Below are 21,367 nucleotides of genomic sequence, written 5' to 3' on the forward strand. Positions count from 1 at the left end.
AGATCTGTCTCCAGGCCAGGAAGTTCCCAGCTGTGGGATGTGACCCCCCCAGGTCCCATGGGCACCCCCAGGTTGGCCGGGCTTCCTGAGGGCTGGGGTGAGGAAGGAGCTCAGGGAGCTTGGGCAATCTTGCCCTTTCCCAGGGAGGAGGCACCTGGGCTTATTCACAGGGCGGGCCCCTGCTCTCAACCCGCCTCCGGTTTCACCAGGCTCCTCTCAGTGCTGTGGAGGGAGCAGGCTCGAGCCTCAGACCTCTGCCCTTCTCCTCTCCAGCTTCTGTTAGGGATCCAGCTCTCCCCCTCTGGGGAGCCAGAGCCTGAGGCTCCGTTCCCAGGAGGGGCGCCCTCTAGTGCAGGGAGGGTGAAGGGCAGAGGCCAAGTCTGAAAGGGGGAGCTGCCAGCCAATGAGGGGTGAGCCGCCTGCACCCTGACCTACCCGGGATCCCCAGGGATTTCTGAGTGAGTGCGAGTGTTTTTTCTTGGGAAGCCGTCTCTCATCAAAGGATCTGAACTCTATGAGGTTTAAATGCTAACATAGTGGAGAAGTCGCCCTGCTCTCCCCTCTTGAATTCTTTTTCCTAATAAGAAAATGTTCTCTATTGGCTATGGGTCCTGCATTTACCTCTACCCAATTTCTTCCCTTTCTCTCTAGCCCTGAGTCTTTATGTATTATGTCTCACTTGCTTCCTTCTCTGGTATTTCGTCTTTTTTAAGTTTACAGAATGCATAGCAATGTGAGCCTTGGTTCCATCCTATCCTGCCAGCTCAGTGTTTGCAATTGGGGTGGCAGTGGGAGTGGGGGTGGGTGATACCCCTGCATGATCAGAGGCTGGGCTCAAGCCTTGCAGTTTTAGCCATATGATGTGACACCTCAAGACAGCATTTGCCAAGGTAACAGTCATGGTTGAGATAGCACCATGGTCAAGTGACCAGGGTGCAAACCTCCTGTTGACCAGAATTGATTGCTGATTTCCAGGTAGCTTTGCAGGCGGCCAGCCTAGGGGCTTTTATCTTGGGCAAGTTAATCCTTGCCTCAGTTTGGCCCAGGAAGGAAGCTGAACACTGTCCCACATGTTTATGAGGTGCCTGCCCTCATCTGTGATGGGTGCATTTTGTCTGCAACGCAGTTTTCTTGAATGAATGAAATCTTGGGTGTTATTTGCCAAGAGATTGCTTGTTCTAATTTAGGAAGCTCTTACACGCTTAAGTCTGAGATAGTGGTTCTAAACATTTCCATCTGGGGATTACTGGTTATAAAATAAAAACACTGGAGGGCATGACCTCCCAATTTATCTCAAACCTCCCCCTTGTAGTTTCTGAGCAGGATAATTGGAAGACCCAATGTTTTGGTTGATAGCTTGGAGAATTGATATTTCATTTTGACAGAGCACAAGTAAAAATACATTTCTGCCTGACAGTAGAGAAGGTTCCTGTAGCTGGAAAGGACCACAGAGGCCCTGGGGTTTAACCTTTTGGGTCCACGTTGAGACTTCATCACCAAAAACTCAAGCAGGCTGTGGAGAAGTTTCAGGCAGAGGCTCTGGAGTCAGACAGACCTGGGTGTGACCCTGCTCTGCTCTTACTGGTTGCATAACTTTAGGGAAGTGACTTAGACTCTCTGAGGCCCAGTTTCCTGATGGTAAGAGTGGGACTCAGGACACTGTGAGGAAATTGAATGGGATATCTATGGAGTCCTTAGCAAATACCTGGAACATGGGAGGTGATCAGTAAGTGGTAACCGTTGCTGTTATTAGCATCTGTCAGGATTTTGGGGGTTAGAGGACCAAATTGGATGACCTAACACACCTCTGGCTCTTTTTAAAAAATATATGGTTTTATTGATTTTAGAGAGAGAGGAAGGGAAAGAAAGAGAGAGAGAGAAGCACCAATGGGAGGGAGTCAACCTCAATCAGCTGCCTCCCGCATGCGCCCTAGGGGGATCGAGCCTGCAACCCGGGCATGTGCCCTGACAGGGAATCAAATCCAGTGACCCCTTGGTGCTGGGTTTATGCTCAACCACCTACCACACCAGCCAGGCACACCTCTGACTCTTAAACAGTGCTGGGGATGAAGCCAGTGCCCCTACTTATAGTTTACTGCTCCTGAGCCTCAGTGTGTTCACTTATAAAAGAGGGGTTAATAATATTTACAGGGATTTTTAAGGATTAAATATAAAATTATAGCACTAGATGTGAAAATATTTACACAGCTACTAAAGGGTTTTAGAAATTGTTATTGTCTATACTGGAAGGCCTAAGATAAGGCACCGTGCTCCTCCGAGGGACCAGGAGTAACAGGTGGTAGGTGAGGATGGTGGCCCTCACCTGTACTGAGCACCTGCTGGGGGTCAGGCCCTGTGTTGGGGACCATGAGGAGCCTGGCCAGGGCTGGCTTGAGGAGGCCCACAGCTTGGCCGGAAGGCAGACGGGGCGCCATGCAGTGGGGTAGGCCTTTTGAAGAGGGAGCACAGCTGGATTAACTGTCAGTGTCTCTCCCAGGCTGCCGTCCACACTCTTCTCGTTGGTGTCCCGGGACCACATGAGGATGCTGCTGTGGCTTCTTGTCTTCTCAGCTCTGAGCCTCGAGGCCTGGGGTAAGTTTTTTCATCGGGTCAGAAGTGCTTTCGGCATCAGCCCCAGCTGGTTTCACTTGCAGACGGTCCTCTCCAGGCTCGTCACTCCTCTCCCCCAGTCCTAATCCCCCTTCCAAGCCCGGCTCTGGCCCCTCCTCCCCGCTGAGATTGGCTCTAGTCCTCAGTTTCTCCAGCCTGCCCAGCACACCCCGTCCTCAGTGTCACAGTCATGGGTATGTTCCTGATGATTTTACATAGGGAAGGATCTCAGCCTTAGTGGAGACCCTTACTGACCTTGTCTTATAGACACAGAAACAGGCCACACTGTGGCAGTGGCAAGGTCATCTGTCCAGCGTCACCCCACAAGGTCAGTTGCCGAAGGTTGTCTGACAACTTTGGGGAGGCCGCAGAGTGTAGGGGTTGTGAACATGGCTCCAGGGACAGACAGCTTGGGTCAGAGCCCAAGTCCGTGGCTTAAAACCTGTATCATCTTAGACAAGTAACTTAACCTCTCTGAGCCTTTGTTTCTCATCTGTGTAAAGGGATTAGTTAATCTGCTTTGCTTATTTTATACAGTTGTTTTAAGCCACAAATCTGATAGTGCCCTTGAAAATGCTTTGCCACCTACAGAGCTGGCCTGTGGGAAGTGATGTTGGTGACATTGCTGGTTCTAGTGGTTATTGCTCCCATGACCTCAGGTGCTGGACAGGCAGAGGGGGGTGAGGCACGTCGTCTGTAATGACTAACCCTCGAGTAATCTTATTTAAAACATCCAGTGTGTGAGGGCAGTCACCATAGTTGGAAAATTTCTATATTTCAAGAAACTTGTCTGGATCAATAGGCACAATATATGTATATGTGTTAGCTCAAAATGACGATGACCATTTTGGCATGTGACATTCTGATCTATTAATAGGTAAGCAGGTGACCTGGGAAAAGCTGAGCTGCTCAGCTAAGGGGACAGAGAGACTTCAAAGCCCCTGGAATGGGGGAGGTAGGGGAGGGTGGGAACATGAAGGCCTCACTGGCACAGATGTGAGAGGCAGAGGGAGGGTGAGGCTAGAAACATCTTTAGAGGAAGTCAGGGGACTTGTGGAGGCCGAGAGGCTGTGAACTGTGGGCAGGGATGTGGAGCCGTGCCTTGGGATGGGCCAGGTGCTCTCCCTGGACCCGCACCAAGCGCAATGTTCCCTCGCAGGGGATTCCCCACAGTTCTCCTGGAATGAATCCCAAGCCAGAGAAGTGTCAGAGCACCTTGTGGACCTGTTTTATGGTGTCTCGCAGCTCATTCGCAAGGGTCGAAATGGTGAGCTGGTTTGGGGGTTGGTGGGGCTTCTTAGGTGGCCAGAATGTTTCTCAGGATTTCAATGCAGCTGGGTGGGTGGGGTGGGGTGGAGCCCCAAGAGGGGCATTTGCCAAAGAGTGCGATGGATTGTCTTGGGTCCTCAGGCAAAGGTGAGGTCCAGGAAGGAGAGAAGACCCAGGGAGAAAAGACAAGCCCCTCTTCCCAGCTCTCAGTAGGAGGGTGGAGACATCCTGTCACCAGAGAGCTCCCAGGGGCGCCAAGATGGACACAGACAGGGAGCCTCAGGCGGCCTGGGGGTCTTGTGGGGCTCTCTCAGTCCTGCCCACAGTGACTTAATCTGAAAGAGAGAGACACATACCTGATGCTCATGGAACTCCCTGTGGGCTCTGGACCCATGTGTCCCTAGTTCTAGGAGAGTGACAGACTTTCCAGAGAGTCACCTTTGTGAGGGAGGGCCAGACAAAAGACACAATCAGAGACCTGAGGCAGTACCAGTGAGGACAGCGAATCCTAAGGTATCCACATGAGGTGCTCCAAGAGAAGGCAGTGGGCTGGGGGAAGCAGGTAAGAGCTGCCACATGCCATCCTTCCGTCCCCTTTGCAGGTGCCCCCACCATTGTCTCCCGCAAGGAGTGGGGGGCGAGATCGCTGACCTGCAGGGCCCAGCTGACACCCCCTGTGGCCTATGTCATCATGGCCCAGCTCGGGGGGATGGAGTGCCAGGAGCAGAATGTTTGCAGCCAGAAGCTGCAGGACCTTCAGTCCCATTCTGTCTACAACAAAGGCTGGTGTGACGTGGCCTACAAGTAAGAGCCCACACTGCAGTTACCCTCCAAGGGGCCTCCCACCAGCCCTTCGCTATTTTCCCATCTTCCCACTTATGTTACTTTTAAAAAATAAGTACAAAATGTTAAAACAAGCAAACAAACAAAATCCAAAATCCTCCGGGGTCATTAGGAGGGAGGCCCTGAGCCATTGATTCAGATGTGGCCTTGGACTCTGGGAGCTCCTGGGATGAAGCACGGGAGGCCGTGCCGGGGCCACAGCAGCGCCCTTGCAGCTGGCAGAACATTACAGTGTGCGGGGGCTTCACGATGACCACCCCAGCAGCCCCTCCCAGCCGCTCGAGCAACGGGCAGGAGGCTGTTAAACTTAGGTCCTCAGGTCCTTGAGAGTCACACACTCAGATTCCACTTTGAGCTGCAGGAGTATTTGTGAAGTGAGGTTCTGGGGAACACACGTAAGCAAAGTCACAAGAAAATGTAAGGAAGTCTGGGGAGTGTAGACTGGGGACCCCCCTCGCTCCCCCTCTTAGGTCACTGAAGCGCAGTACTTCTCCTGAGCCCCTAGAACCCTTCCCCTCTGAGGGCGGTGGGAGGGTTCCCGTTACCAGGATTTGACACTCAGTCCACGTTTCCCTGCCCGCAGCTTCCTGGTTGGGGACGATGGCAGGGTGTACGAAGGTGTCGGCTGGAGCGCCCAAGGCCTGCACACCCAGGGCTACAGCAACGTCTCCCTGGGCTTCGCTTTCTTTGGCACCAAGGAAGGTAATGGCCAACCCCCAGACCCTCTGCTGAGAGCTGTCTATACACTCCTTGTCTCACACGCCTCTCTCTTCTTTATAAAATTTTTATAGAATTTATTTGGACGAAACTGACCGCATATGCTGGGGAGCAAGGTCTCCAATGCTCCCCACGCTCCTCTCCCTTCAGTCTACGTCACGCTCTCTCGAAGTTCTTTCCCCGCTTGAACGCTATGCCATGGCACCCTTCACGCCCTCTTCCTCTTCTCTGGCCTGCACTCCTGTGAGATTGCTGAAGCCACTGCCAGCGCCTGAGCTCACGGCTTTGCCATCACCTCTGGCATCTGAGGCTGTGTGGCACTGAGCCCGCACCTGGCAGAGGCAGGAGAGCATGGCTTCTCTCTCCCTCCAGCACCCCTCATTGCAAGGACCCAGCCAGAAGCCTCCAGGCAAGGAAGCCCGAGAAATGTCCTTTGCAGGTTTTTTTTTTAAAAAAAATGTGTTCTTATTGATTTCAGAGAGAGGAAGGGAGAGGGGGAGAGAGAGAAACATCAGTGATGAGAGAGAGTCATTGATCAGCTGCCTCCTGCACGCCCCCGACTGGGGATCGAGCCTGTAACCTGAGCATGTGCCCTGGATGGGAATCGAACCGTGACCTCCTGGTTCATAGGTCGATGCTCAATCACTAAGCCACGCCATCCGGGCTGCTTTGCAGGTTTTTAGCCCCCTGCAAAACAGAGGAGAGCTAACAGATAAATAACTGGCACCTGCCAGGATGCCCATCTGCTCATGGGGCTAGTCACAGCATGTACCTCAGAGGTTTTCTGTGGGAATTACATGAGTTAATGGGTGAAAAGAGCCCTTGCCACATGCCCGATTGTGGGAGGTACTAAGTAAGTATTGTCACCCTTCTCTCCATGCTGGGGCATCCCTGACTTGGTCAGGTGGGCCGCCCTTTGCATGTAGCTTTTACTGCCTCCCAGCTCTTCCACCCAGAGATGGAGTGGATAAAAGTAGTTTGGCACTTGAAAGAGGTCACCAACTTGGCTCCGAGAACTGTCCAAGTAGATCCTTGCCTCTTAAGCGCCCTGTCCTGGCTTCCTCTCTTCCTGGACCAGCTTCCTCTCTTCCCGTCCACCAGTTATTCAGGCTCAGGCGTTCACCTTATCTTCCCTCCAGGTCTAGACCAGGTTGGAGTTTCTTGCTGACAGTTTGACGGTCCATGTCCTCCTCTTTCAGGCAGAAGTCCCAGCCCCGCTGCCTTATCAGCTGCAGAGGACCTGATCTTCTACGCCATCCGGAAGGGTCACCTGTCACCCAGGTATATTCAGCCACTTCTCTTGAAAGGAGAGGCATGCCTGCCCCATCAGCAGCCAATGATGCCCAGGAAAGGTAAGGTCCTCAATCCCACCTCACCCTTCTCCCAGTGACACCCCAGCATTAGGGAAGGTTTTTTTCCTATTGGTGTTCATTGGTTTCTTAGACCAAGAATACCTCATGCTGAGATTCCGAAAATTCTGAAAGGGTACCTTCCCGGCCTCCTCTCCTTCCTCTCCTTCCCCCTGGGATGATAGAGCCATGGGGCCATTCTTGACATAAGTAGGCGTGTACACACACTTTCACTCCATCAACAGATATTTATTGAATACTAGACACTCTTCTAGGTACTGAGGATACAGCTGTGAACAAAACAGACAAAACTACACATTTCAGTGAAGAAAGAAAAAAATGAAGTCAACCAGTAAAATACATATGATGTCAGATGGCAGGAAGGCTGTGGAGAAAAACCAAGCATGGTAATGAGGCAGTAGACACACAAACACACACACACGCACGTATATGTATGTATGTATTAGTGTGTATTATGTGAGTACACACACACGCACACACACACACACACAGGACAACCCTACAACCAACTGTAGCCACTCAGCCAGGGCAAGGATAATTTTTATTAACCTATCTAAAATTGTAAATCTCTAAATAAAGTTTGTCTGGCTTTCAGATCGGTGCCATCTTCAATCATGACAATCTTTTCACATTGGTAGAGTGCTTTATAGATTTCAGATTACTTCCATATACATGTGATTGGTTCAGAGACACTGATTTCTGCCTGTTGGTCCTATTACATAACAAGCACACACACCTGCACATATGCTCAAGGCATGTTCAAGCAGGTAGGCGCACTTTGCCTTTTGAATGAAACAACCACGACTCTGTACGGTCAACAGTCCTTTCCCTTCTGCTCACACGCTGGTCCCATAGCTTAATCAGAGCCTGTAGAGTTTTGCCTCTGTCCCTTGGCTGCAGCCACGTGACCCAGACACCCCATCTGGCCTGTCCCAGAGCCCCACAGCTGAGTTCAGGTCGGGGAGGCTGGGGAGCAGCCAGCCTGCAGGGGTGCTTGCCCCGTGCGCGCTGCGCGTTCCCAGGCCTTGGTTTCTCACCCCACCGCAGCCTGTCCCAACATCATCACGCGGGCAGCTTGGGAAGCCAGAGAGACACACTGCCCTAAAATGAACCTCCCAGCCAAATACGTCATCATCATCCACACGGCTGGGACACCCTGTGACACGCCCATGGACTGCCAGACTCGCGTCCGAGACACACAGTCCTACCACATGGACAGACTGAACTTCTGCGACATTGGCTATCAGTAAGTGGGGGCGGTGGGAATGTGACTGTCCTCTTCTTCAAGGTCATGGGAGGGAAGGCTGGGGGGGGAACCAGTGTTCACTGAGCCGTTCCTTTGTGCCAGGTGCTTTACGTGAGACATTGTATTTTATTCGTGCAAAACTCTGGACTATCATTCAGGCATAGCTAAGGGTTAGTTATCACTCCTGGGCCTCTTCTCCTCGAGGGAAGACTCTGAAAAGAAGACATTAGAAGCAACAGCAATAAAGCAAAACTGTGAGGCCCTTGTGGAAGACCATTGAAGGTCTGCGCCTTTTTTATGTAATCCCTTCCCGCCACTGAGAGTCACAGGTTCTCCCCCGGTCCGGCCCAATGCCAACTTGCTCCCTCTGCAATGTCTCTGGTGCTGTTGACTCCATTTTATATACACACACAGGAGCTTTTAACCTCTCTGGGCCCCTTTAGCTTCATCTCTACAATTGGGACAACAGTTCCATATCTACTTGAAGATATAGAGTGGAAAGGAATGTTCTTTTATGGTTCCTTTAATGCCAGGCCTATAACAAAGAAACACATTGAGCTAATGGAATGGCAGAAGCTAAATAGAAGACGCCTTGGAATTTCATAGAAGGGGTGCAGGGTTAAAGGATGATAAATAGCAATCATTCATCTGTGACTTTATCACAACAGCTTTTGCAAAAGTCTCAGGTGGGTTCGCTTTTGCATATGTGTCTTGTTCTGGATTAGCTGCCTGTCCCTCAACTCTCACGGTAAAAGTAGCCTTTGAAAGCCGGAGAAGCTGCTGCCGGCCTTTGCAGGACTGTCCACAGCCTTGCTATGGTTGCTCAGCACAGAGAACAGGGATCAGACTGTACATCTGAAAATCCTAAATGGAAAATGCCTGAAGCTGAGGGATGTAGGTTTTCCTTTCTCATTCAGTTGTCAAGGACTCGATCCCTGTTCTTTGACTTTCAAAGCTTGTTGTGATGACCCACTCACCCTCCAGCCTCATGATGCATCTCCAATCCTGCTGTGGATTGTAATCAAGAAAAAGGACCCCCTCACTCACCGTTTTCTAACTTTTTAACCAATATTCATTGGGTATTTGCTGTGTGCCCAGTGCTCGGCAAGATAAATATGGTTCCTTCCCCCATGGAGGGGAGAGAGAAGATAGTAAACCAGTGAGGACAAGTCAGAGTTAGGCACTGTGATGGGTGGGGAACAGGATAGGACCAGGACAAATCATTACCAAGGCTTTGGGACGGTGAGTGTGTCAGGGAAGGGCTCCAGGTAAAGGGGCCTCCACGCTGGGACATGGATAAGGAGTGTGGGTTAGTCAGACAAAGGGGGGCAAGGAGTGACCCAGGTGAGGGGAGCAGCATGCTCTAGGGTGTGGGGCCCAGACAGAGTACATATCTTTGAACTGAAGAACTTTAACTCTTACATAAAAGTCGCTATCAGAGGGGAATGGTGAGAAGTGAGGCTGGAGATGCCAATAGGAGCCACATCACAAAGGCCCCTGAAGGGGGTCCTGACAGATTGACTCTATTTGAGAGCAACTAGAAGGTCATGCCCTATGATAGGATTCATATCTTAGCAAAACCACTCCAGGTGCTATTTCAATAATGGGTTGGAAGGAGGCAAACTCTGGGCAGAGAGCTATTGCAGTAATCCAGACAAAAGGTGGGGGTCACCTGGAGCAGCATAGTGGCCGTGGGCACAGAGAGAAGAGAGATCCAGTTGACAAGTCATGATTCATGATCGGATGGGGCTGGGGAAGGGAGAGGGAGGCTTTCAGGACAATGCCCAATTTTCTGGCTGAAGAAATTGCAGAAGAAGCTGAGTTCCTTTGGGCATGTTGGTTTCTGTAGATACTAACTGTGGCTATGGGACTGGATGGCTGTCCAGGAAGAACACACTGAGTAAGAAGAGAGAGGGGCTAGATCAGAATCCTGAGGAGCACCACCTTCCAGGAAAAGGAGCGGGATGGCAGAGGGACCTGAGGGGAAGCACCAGAGCAGGGGACAATCAGGAGGGTGTGGCTCATGGAAGCTCAGGACATTTCAAGAAGAGAGTGGTCAACAGGGTCAGTGTAACTCAGAAGAAAAATACATGTCCATGGTCCTGGTGTCACCTCGGAGGGGTCAGATTCTGTGGCATTGGGGGGGGGGCTGGGAATGGCCATGTCATAGTGGACTGAAGTTGCTGTTATCACTGCATGTCACTGTCTGACCTCACTTTTCGGGTTCAGAGTCTGTGATTGTCTTTTTGTTCTTGGTTCTCTGTTTTGTCTCTGTGCACGTTGGCACCTAAGAGACGTTCAGTCAATATATGATACACGAATGAAAGAATGAATGGACCATTCAAGGAGTAAACGAAGCCAATTCTTCTTCCCAAAGTGACTTCCCCATTTTCCTTTGCCCATTCCTAGCTTCCTGGTGGGCCAGGATGGGGGTGTGTATGAAGGAGTTGGCTGGCAGATCCAAGGCTCTCACACCTACGGGTACAACGATATTGCCCTAGGAATCGCCTTCATGGGCAACTTTGTAGGTAAGGAGTGGGCATGGGGCAGAGGGGGTGCGGGTGATGAAGCCGCATGTAAAATGTCTGGGGAACATGGGGGAAAGGCTACCTTGTGGTGCCTGACAGTGTCAGGGGTACATTTTAGCTTTCAGGGACTCAATACAGGGTGCAGGTCATCCAGGAGTCCCTCCCTGGCAGAAAATTTCCCCCAAGTCCACCCATCCCCATACCCAGTTGCATCTATCTTTATAGCCACACCCAAGACAAGCATGGAGCAAGAGAGAACATAATCTTTTGCAAACTTGGTGCTTTTTAAAATATATATGTTTTTATTGATTTCAGAGAGAGGAAGGGAGAGGGAGAGAGAGATAAAAACATCAATGATGAGAATCATCAATGAGCTGCCTCCTGCACGCCCCCTACCAGGGATCGAGCCCACAACCCAGGCATGTGCCCTAAAGGGGAATTGAACCATGACCCTCAGATTCATGGGTTGACACTAAACCACTGAGCCATGCTGGCTGGGCAAACTTTGGTGCTTTTATGGCTCAGTCAGCAAATGCACCCGCTTCCTTGGTAACCATGGCAAAAGTGTTGAGGAGCATCGCTGCCTGTTATGGCAGAGTGTGGACAGTCAGCGGTGCCCTGTTGCCTCATGGCGCCTGCTCAGAAGTGGTGTGCTTGCTTCGCTTCTCATCCAGAGCAGTTCTGAACTTCCCAGAAGAAGCTTTGCAAAGGGGAATCAGGGAACACTGACCTTGTGTTATCTCTGTGCCTGGCTGCCACAGATGATGTGAATGTGTCGGCTATGGTGATGGGGTACAGGCACAGGGAGCCTGGAACACAAGTGCTTGTCCCTGCCCTAAGCAAGTAACCTTGAGACTCTGATGACTGATGGAGTACATGTGTTTTGCAGAAAAGCCACCCAATGCCGCAGCCCTGGAGGCAGCCCAGAGCCTGATCCAGTGTGCGGCGGACAAGGGGTACCTGACTCCCAACTACCTGCTGGTGGGGCACAGTGATGTCATCAACGCCCTGTCTCCTGGGAAGGCTTTGTACGACATCATCAGCACCTGGCCTCACTTCAAACAGCAAGGGGGCCCCAGGTCCTTCTGAGACTGCTCCCCGCCCCCACCCGGCTGCCGGGCCTCCCCTGTTCTCACCCGCCATCCTGGCTCAACACCTCATGTCCCTTCCCTGCCACCCCATTCTGTCCCTCCTATGTCAGGTTAGTATGATCCTCTCCTGCTAGCGGACCCCAGGTCGGCGTAGAGGCATCCCAGCCCTCTGAGCCTGGCCCAGCCTTCCCTTCTCCTCACCTTCCTCTCCCCCGGGCGCCCACCTCCTCAGCCTGGTGACACAATGGCTGATCCCTGTTTGACTCCTTGCTCTGTGCCTGTGCCCCTCTGCATGCACACCTTCCCTGCCGTCTGCCCGGCAGCCCCGAGCCTCACACCGGACCTGGGTCAGTGCCCCTGCCCCTCCTCTCTGCTCACACACTGACTTGTCCACACCTGGATGCAGCCCTTATTCAGGACCTATTTCCAAACGAGTCTACTGTCTCTACAGACCTGGGAGATTGTCCGGTTTTACTTACCTCTGTGTCCTCAGTCCTTCAGTAGTGTCTGGAATCCAGTAGATGCTACAGTTATTTGTGGAAGAAATGGATGAATAAATGAATGAGTCCATCCAAGTCCCTGCTCCCCTTTTAAATGTGCTCATCAGCCCCTTTGGGGAGCCCTTCCTGGACAGTCCCGCATCTTGCCCGCATTCTCTGTTCCCCTTCCCTCCCAGTTTCAGGGCTGGCTCTGGTCACTTGTCTGTAACGGTTGCTGTGTCTCTAGGTTCCCCTGTCCCATCGTCCCAGAGCTCCCAAGGGCAGGGACTGTTCGCTCCTCCAGACCCAGGCCTGGGCTGAGTCCACGCAAGCCGCCCAGGGCCTATTGCCCACCCCTGCCGGGCCAGCCCGGCCCAGCCTGGGGCTGAGCGAGGACCCCTCCGAGAGACCAGGCAGGCTAGTACTGCTCACTAGGAGCGAGGAGCTGCTCTGGTTTCTCCTGACCTGGAAACAGAAGGAGGGGGAAGGGGAAAGAGAAATAGAAGGAGCCAGAACCATGGACTCCGCCCCCCCCCCGCCCACCATACCTTCAGTGTTTATACTGTGTCTTTGCTTCTAGAGTGTTTTCCATCTCTTACAGCAAGGCAGGTGTGAACAGCTTCACAAAGACTGTCCCTGGGATCCACTGGATTCCCTCTATCCTGTCCATTTGTCGCTTGCCCTCAGGTCATCGGGAGGGTCAAGGAGGCCCTGGGGACTCAGTGCCCCTTGCTGATTCACACAGTCCGGGGGAGGGGCCCAGGAGGAGAAGCCCTGGAATCAGAAGTCACTCTACCAGAGGCTCTGGCCAGCCCGGTCCGCCCTGTTGGGTGCTGGCTGGGCACAAGCTTCCTCAGCCCCCAGTGTGTCCCCTTCTCGTACAACACCGAGGGGGAGTTTAACAGCCTTTCATGCAGAAAGTAGCCGCGGGGTGGATGTGAGATGCTGAGAAACAGTCTCATGAGAAAAGCTGCCCTTCAGATTTCTTAGCTGCCTTTACCATGGTCTGCAACACAGGGCTCCTCTTCTTGATTCAAACCCCACTTTCAGGCCTCGGGGTCTCACTGCCCCACCCCCAGCTCCCGGCCCAGGCAGGCTTTGGACAAGGGAGCTGTGGGCTCTTCCGCTTCCATTGGCGCTCATCAAGGCCTCCTCAGACCAACAATACTGCAAGGTCTGCAATATGGTCATCTCAAAATTAAGTGCCTTTCATTGGCCTTAAAGACACAGTAAAAGTAAACTCAGGGCACGCAGCAGGCAAGTGCTTTTTCAAGGAGACTCCTTGCGGTTGCCTCTTCTGCTTCCTTCATGTAAAGAGACCCTGCCCAGGTCCCCTTAATCATTTAAAGTGGGTTCATTCTAAACTCCCACCCCCACCCCAGAGGGTTGTTGAGAGAATGAAGTGAATTAAATGTGTTAGGGCCTTAGAATTTACAGTTTGTGCATAGTAATGGTTTCATTAAAGTCGGCAGAGGTATTGTTACCTTGTTGCTATTGTTGTGATTATTGCTACTACTCTCCTGTGTGACTGTGGCAGGAGGGATTTACCTTCTTGGGCACCAGTGTCAGCTGCCCTCCAGGGAGTTCGGTGCAAGCTGGTGAAATCAGGGTGAACCCAAACCTGTATCTGAGCAGGGAGGAGCCGGCTGGGCCGCAGGTGGGGCAGGTGTGAGGGAGCCCCTGGAGGAGGAGGGACATGTCTCCTTCAGGGCCCCTGTCAGGGCACACGTTTGCACACGTGCATGAGAGCATGCATGTGTGTGCATGTGTGTGCACGCACACATGTGTGTCTAGAGCCCATCTTGTCAGTTGTTTTTCACAATCGTAAGCTTGAAAAAACAAATGATGCCAAATGAACTTTTCTTTGGTTTCAGAATAGAACACTAACCTGGTTAAGCGCCTCCCTCTTCCCCGTTTTACAGAAAAGCCCACCCAAAGGTAATAGACGACCTGCTCAAGCCCATCAGTGAGTTAAGTAAAGAGAGAGACTCTCAAATTCTGAGCTCAGCACAGTTTCTACCACCCCCTGGTCAAGATCATTTTATGGCCCCTCCTTTGCGGCAGAGTAAAGTAAACCATCTTAGCAGCATTTAGGGCTTTCCACAATCTCACTCCAACCTCCCCTTTTCTGCAGAATGAGCCCAGTGGCCAATTTACAGGCTCACCTCCTAGACTTGCTCATATTGGGGCCTTTGCACACACTGTCCCCGCTTCCCCTTGACCTCTCCAATTCCCCCAGGTTTTAAGACCAGCTCTTCCAGAAGGCTTCCTGCTTCTCCAGACTGGAAATGACACCCCCTCCCCTGGGTGCCCATGGACTTGGCCTGGGTTTCTGGTGGCTCATCCCTGCCCCCCTCCCTTTCTCCTCCTGACCTGGACCCCAGGGCTGTGCCTGCCCTCTTCTGGTCTCTGTATCCCCAGGGCCCACTGCAGGGCCTGGTGCACTGGGGAACACATACACGTCTGTAGAACGGAGGGTGAGATCCACCCAGGCAGGGCGGGGCGAGCAGAGACAGCTCTTGCCTGGCTGCTCTTGGGACACTTGTTACAGAGTGGAAAATCCCAGTGTCTTCATGCTACCTGAAACCCGCCCACTACTGCAGTATATCAGTGTCTCCAGGTTAATTCCACCTTAATTCCAGGCCATCATTGCTCCCGCTCTCTGGTGGCCCCTACTAGGGTGGGATTTGGGGGAAGACACTCTCCAGGACCCATGTTCCCCACCCCCATTAGAGGTTTCTGTGATCTTCTCACTGGAAGCCACAGCCTGGGGGAAGCAGTGGCCGGCTGGCCCATCAGGAAAGGTTTTCTCCCTGAGGCCCCTGCCCACCTTCTCCCTGTGCTCCCTGGCTCTTCCTCTGTCTTTCTGGCTTCTTTCTTCCCACATTTTGGTCTCTTTCTAATGCCTCTGTCTCCCCCCAAACCGAGCCCTACTTGTCCCAGGGCTGCCAGGAATGCTGGGGAGTGGACGGAGGGGGCAGAAGGCCAAGGGTGGGGTTGCTCTGGGGAAGGTACTGGGTGGCTCAGAGCCACCCAGAAGCGGGACAGGTGTGTTTCTGGTCCAGCAGGTTCTGCTGGGCAAGGCTGACTGAGGGCAGGGCCTCAATTAGAAGAGCCAGCTCCGAAAGAGGGAAGGTGTTATTACCTGGGAGGGGTGGTGGGCGGGGGTGGGAGCCCCTGGGAAGTATAGCAGGGACGCTGGGGGGACATTCCACAGTTGGCTGGAGTAAGAAGTGCTTACCTATGGTAGGGACCTGAGGATTCCCCTTCGGCATGGCCGAGAGCCCTTGGGTACCCAAGATTGATGCTGCCTGGCATTGGGAGGGGGGTATTTCTTACTCTTCCAGTGCTCAGCTCACATGTCCTCCTTTGAAGGGTCTGGCTCTTGAGGCTCCCAAATTAACATTTTCCTATTCTGTTCTTCTTTGGCACTTGTTCTTTGTAATTATTTCTCTCTCCCCCTCCCCTCCCCTCGGAGTCCCCTGACTCAGAGTTGATTGGAGTAAATACTTCCCTTGATTCAATTATATTCTTCAATGAACAAAAACTCATGTAAAAAAGCTCATGTAAGTGGCACAGTTCTGAATTTGTGTCATAATAATAATAACAGCAATGCAGTTCGGGACTGCTGTACCTTTTGGTCACACCGTCAGCCCCACTGGCCCGGTGGGTCTTTCCATCACTACTGCTGTTAACCCACCTCTCACCCCATGGCACCCTCGCCAGGCCCGATTTTCAACCTAAGTGCCAGACTCTGGTTTGTCTTGATTTAGAGTCATATGAGAAGTGTTTTCTCATAGTTTAAAATTTGTTGCAATCTTTTTGAATTTTGATTTTGTCATCCCATAGGAGCCATTGCTCACTTCTTCATCTTCAGCATTTTTATTCAAATCCTTTGGTATCATCCCTCAAGCATGTTGGGCAATGAACACCAGGTGCTCCTACATACATTGCCCCATCGACCCTCCCAGAGCCCATGAGGGGGCACTGTGGTCCCATTTCACAGATGGATGACTGAGGAGATGTGCTCCACAACCCAGACTGACTGCCCATTTCCCAGCACCACCATTGCCTGGTGTTGTTCTTCCAGAAATCTACCTCTAGGATCACAGTAACCCATTTGCCACAAGTCTCTGCTATGAGGTGCACCAGCCACCAATGCACTGAACGAATCTATCATTCAGTTCCTGCGATTCTGTGACTGCCAGGGGGAGAGGGGACTTGTGTAAAACGCATGTGCAAGCACACAAGGGCTCACGTGGCACACAAACACCACTGTTTATTACCATCAATTCATCCATTTTTATTGTTGAACACCCACGGTCATCATTTCACTTATCACCAATATTCTTAGGAATTCTGGTCTGAAATTTTTATTCTTGTTTTTCACTAAAAGGCCAGTGCATCCTTTAACTCCATTCTTAATTACATACATGTAACGAGGTTTACATCTCAAGTGTGCATCTTCTGGGATTGTGGCCACCTGACCTGGATATGGGCCCTGGACCCTTCGAGTTAACTCTCACACACAAGCCAGTTGCTGAGCCAGACACACAGGGAACGGTGCTGTACGCCTATAGTAAGCCAAATGCGACAAGGACAGGACTTTTCTGACTGGCTCTGCTCATGGAGGATGGCTGAGCTTCATGATCTATAGACTTCTGGTGTCTGAGGAAGTCACCAGAAGCATGTTGTTGCTTAAAACCACAGACAACCTTGATTTACATTCTGGGTCCAGTGAAGCCAAGGATACTTGTTCAACCCTCTTGGTCCTATCTTCAGAGAGAAACCCATCACCTCCCGCACCCTCCCCTCCACCAGCCACATACTCATTCAGAAACTTGCCCTTTTCCAACATTGCACGATTTGGAGCTGTATCTTTAATTTGGTTATTTATTTTATATCTGTCTTCCTCACTAGACTATCAGATTTATGAGGGTAAGGACCTCCCCAGTGTATCTCTAGCTCCTGAGATGGTGTCAGGTACACTAGCATATAATGGTAGCCAGATAAATATTTGTGTAACAAATAAATGTCCTCAGTATCTACTCTGCAACAGTGGGGTTGAGGTGACCTTGGAAATTTCCAGGTCTGGAGTGCTTTGGGGTCTAAAGATCCGAGTGTGGGCTCCGACTCCTACAGTTGTTTAGGTGCAAGGTGGGTTAGGGAGCCGCAGGGAACTAACTGGAGTCCTGCCCTGGCTTGGCCAGCAGGCGGTGCAGGCGAGCGTCCTAGGCCAGGGCAGGAGGCTGGGCAAGCCCCGGGGGGTGTGCCTGGACCTGCTGAGCGAGGAGGCGGGCTGCCCCTCTGGTGCAGGCACTGGAAAGAAGGGAAAATGGCTGGAGACGCAAACCTGCTGAGGCACTCGACATAAGGGTGTGCCAGGTGTTGCTTCTTGGTACTTCTGGTCACAAAACTGTTCTTGGCACATCAGAATCCAGGGGCCAGGTAGCCTGTCCTGAGATGTGGAGGTCAGAGGGGAGTCATGCCCACCTCCCAGATGAATCCCAGCGCTGCCTGAGGACAAATCTCCACTTGCTCTTGGTCAGCGCCTGCTCCCACCCTCCACAAATACTGCCACGTTTCGCTTCCTTCCCCAGGCTTCCATCCCAGCCCTCCTACTGTCAGAGAAAATTGACAGGACCTCTCTCTCAACTTCCTGCCACCTCACAGATGTTCCTGTGACCAAATGCCCAGAGCTTTCTTCACATCAGCCTCAGCAGGCGAGGAGTCCCCTCTTCTGTAAGGTTCAACTTCTACTTCTTTCCCTGAGCTCCTCCTATTCACACCCCCTTAGGAATTTCCCCCTTGTTTTAAATCTTCACCCAAGGATATGATTGATTGATTGATTTATCTATTTATTATTTCTTAATCTTCACCCTAGGATATTTTCCCATAGATTTTTAGAGAGAGTGGAGGGGAGCAAGGAGGAGGAGAGAGAGAGAAACATCGATGTGAAAGACATTTATTGGTTGCCTCCCATGCAGGCCCCGACTGGGATGGAGGATGGAACCAGCAACCCAGGCGCACCTTGACCTGAATCAAACCCGAGATCCTTTAGCCTGCAGGCCGAAGCTCTAACCACTGAGAAACCCGGCCAGGGCAGACACACACTGTGATAGTGTTCTCAGTATGTCCCTGGGGGAGACTGTTTTGTCATTTGCAGGGTCTGTCCCTAAGTACAAAATAAAAGATCTTATGCAGGGGGAGGTGTAAAAAGTGGCATTTCTGAGAGATCAGCCCTAGACGGGTATAATTTCAGTATTTTCATCAAAATTTTACCTTGAGGGTAACAGAGAACCAGCAAGGGGCTGACAGGTCAGATGTGTTTTTGCTCATTTGATTGGTAGTTGGAACTGGAATCTGAAATCCAGATTTGCAGATTAGACCAAATTTTCCTTGGCAGAGAAAACCCAACTCAACAGAAACCACGGGGAGGGAGGGAACGTGCCGCTCCGGGCTTCCTCTCGCTCCTTGGCTACCTCTTATCACTCCTCCACAAGTGCTCTTCCTCCGCCTGCCTGGAATAGCAAACTCCCGAGCTCTGCCCTGTCCCTCTTCTCTTGTTCTCTACTCTTTCACAGGTTATCTCATCCACCGTCATAGCTTTAACTGCCCGCTTTGAGGTCCTTCTCTGACCTCCAGATTCTTATACGCAAGGGGCTGTGCAGTGGCCATCCCGGCTCTCACATGTCCCGCAGTGAATGTATCTCCTTTTTCCAAAAGCCTTTCCCAAGCTATAAAACTTCGTGTCACTCTTTCCTCCTTCACCCACTTCCAACGTGGGAGGCAGTATTGTTACTAGCTCGGTGTTTGTACTTTGGGGCTGGACGGAACTGGGAACAAATCTAAGTCTCTGTTTCCAGATCTGCAAAATGCAATGCACACGTACATAACTTAAAAGGCCACTGTGAAGATTGAGTGAGATAATGCAGATGAACTGCCTAATATCAACCAAGAGTATTACAGGCCTCAATAAATATTAACTATTATTTACAAGCTATTAGCTGCAAGTCTTATGGTTCTGGTCTCAGAAGTGGTTCCTGACTCTAGTCTCTTCCTTCGTTTCCCATGCTATGGCCTGAGTTAATGTTGCCATCATTTCTTATCCAAACAGGTCTCAATAAATGCCAATTAGGAGCCCAGAGTTTCCCATCTCATAAGGGCACGGAGCGGGGTCTGCAAACTCAAGCACGCCTAACTTCCAAGTCAGCGTAGTTCCCTCTAGTCTAATGTCCATAAGGGACACAGGGACACTCTGCCTCTCTTGCGGAAACTGTGATGGGGTTCAGGAAATAAGGATCACCCACAAGGCCACCTGTACAGCACTGAGACTGAGCGAGGCAAATGCTTGCTCACTCAGGAAACTTCAAACCTTTGGTCTGGAAAGGTGGGGAATGACATGGGTAAGGTGCAGTGCTGCTGCTGACCAGCAGGGAGCGAGCGAGCCTGCCCGTGCTCACCACCTGTGACATGCAGGCTGCACAGGTCACTTGAGTCAGGGACTCTCAGGTAGGTTGAGGTTATAAAACACAACAGTGGCTTCCTTCCATCCAGGCAGGGATTTTAGCTGGCAGTCCAAGGCGAGGATGTCAGCATGGTTGTGCTCTGGTGAGAGCTCTCTTCCTGGCTTGCAGACAGCTACCTTTCTGCCGTGTGCTCCCATGGCAGCGAGAGAGAGCACATTTCTTTTTCTGAGGTCATTAATCCCATCATGAGGGCCCCATTCTCACGATCTCTGCTAAACCTAATTATCGCCCAAAGACCCCATTTCCAAATACCATCACATTGGGGGGTAGGACTTCCATATATGAATTTGTCAGGGGAACAAAATTCAGTCCATAACTTAAGTCCAGATGCCAGTTAGTATAAAGTTATATCTTGTGATATTATAATTTATAAGAAAAATAAATTTCATCTTTGTTCCTGTTCCTGGCACAGAGCTCCTAAAACCCTTGGAATTTCCTTGATGAGCGCTACAAAGATGTCTTTTATAATGTTAATGAGGTGATTTCTTGGAAAGCACTTAAGGATGGGGGTTGGTTTCCAGGAGAACCAACCTTGAGATTAGAGAGGGTTGGAGTTTTCATCCCTACTTCCTACCTTCTATGTAAGAATGATATCTTCATTTTGTAAATGAAAAAGGCTTAGGGAAATTTATACCAAGCTCAAAGTGCATTTTGCTGTGTCTCATCACCTTAGTCACCAAGTCCCAAAACACTGGAGCACTGACAGTCCTTTCCTGTGATGGTCAAATCATAGAGTCAGTCTTTTTCAGAGCTGGGGGCACTCTGAGATAAAATTTAACTCTTTTTCAGAGAATGCACCTTGGACTATCTGCATCAGGGATAGTGTAGGTAATCATAAAAGTGCAAATTCCTAGGTTTTCCTTCAGAGCTATTAGACTCTGTCAAGGTGAAATTTGGGAATCTGTATTTAATATGAACACTCCAGGTGATTTTATGTGCACACAAAGATTTAGAGAGACAGATCTAGCCTCAAAATTGATGAATCTCAAAAGCTTAATGTTGGGTGAAATAGGCATATAACAGAAGATAACATAAAGTATTAATCTATTTATATAAACAAAAGTGTGGTCAAAATAAATCACTGCATGATGTAGGCATCTATAGTTGTAAAACCTGAGATGATTATCATGGACTCAGGGTAAGATGAGATTGGAGGTTGTGACAGAAAAGGCACTCAATAAATAGGCTTCTAAATTACTGTTAATTATTTCTCAAGATGTGTATTGAGTACTGAAGTGTTGAGGTATGCATTTATTATTTTAGACTAAAACCACACAATATACACTCCTTGAGGCATGTCAACCCATGGTCCTTGGTGCCATTTCAAGGCAAACGGGAATTTTGTATGCAACGAAGGAGACATAATTCACTGCAAACCGCTCAACTGTGATATAGCACAGTTGTAGAGCAGTAGAGCTATAAAGCGCCTCAACAGTGTTATAGCACAATTATGAAAATGCATGGCTGAGGCCAGGGGCAGGAGGCAGGGCGCAGGGGGCAAGGGGCAGGGGGCAAGGGGGCAAGGGGGCAAGGGGGCAAGGGGGGCAAGGGGGCAAGGGGCAGTCCGTGTTGCATGCAGCCCAGCACCTCCGCACCTAGACAACTCTGCTCCAGCCAGCCCCCGAGGGAGAACAGCTTCACTTCAGTCTGGTTTAGTGAGCACCAACCTAACCCGTGCTTCAGCT

General features: G+C 50.9%; 1 protein-coding gene across 1 annotated transcript; it reads left to right on the plus strand.

Moving 5' to 3' along the window:
- Positions 1-2,537: 2,537 nt before the first annotated feature.
- On the plus strand, positions 2,538-11,672 carry PGLYRP3 (peptidoglycan recognition protein 3; the record flags this gene model as incomplete). The annotated part of the gene is made up of 8 exons (XM_081121857.1): positions 2,538-2,592; positions 3,770-3,877; positions 4,482-4,683; positions 5,306-5,424; positions 6,639-6,791; positions 7,857-8,055; positions 10,465-10,583; positions 11,473-11,672. The coding sequence occupies 8 exons, from the start codon at positions 2,538-2,540 to the stop codon at positions 11,670-11,672; spliced, it is 1,155 nt and encodes a 384-aa protein (XP_080977983.1).
- Positions 11,673-21,367: the final 9,695 nt, after the last annotated feature.

The sequence above is a fragment of the Miniopterus schreibersii genome (assembly GCF_964146895.1).
Source record: "Miniopterus schreibersii genome assembly, chromosome: 19".
Lineage (NCBI taxonomy): Eukaryota > Metazoa > Chordata > Mammalia > Chiroptera > Miniopteridae > Miniopterus > Miniopterus schreibersii.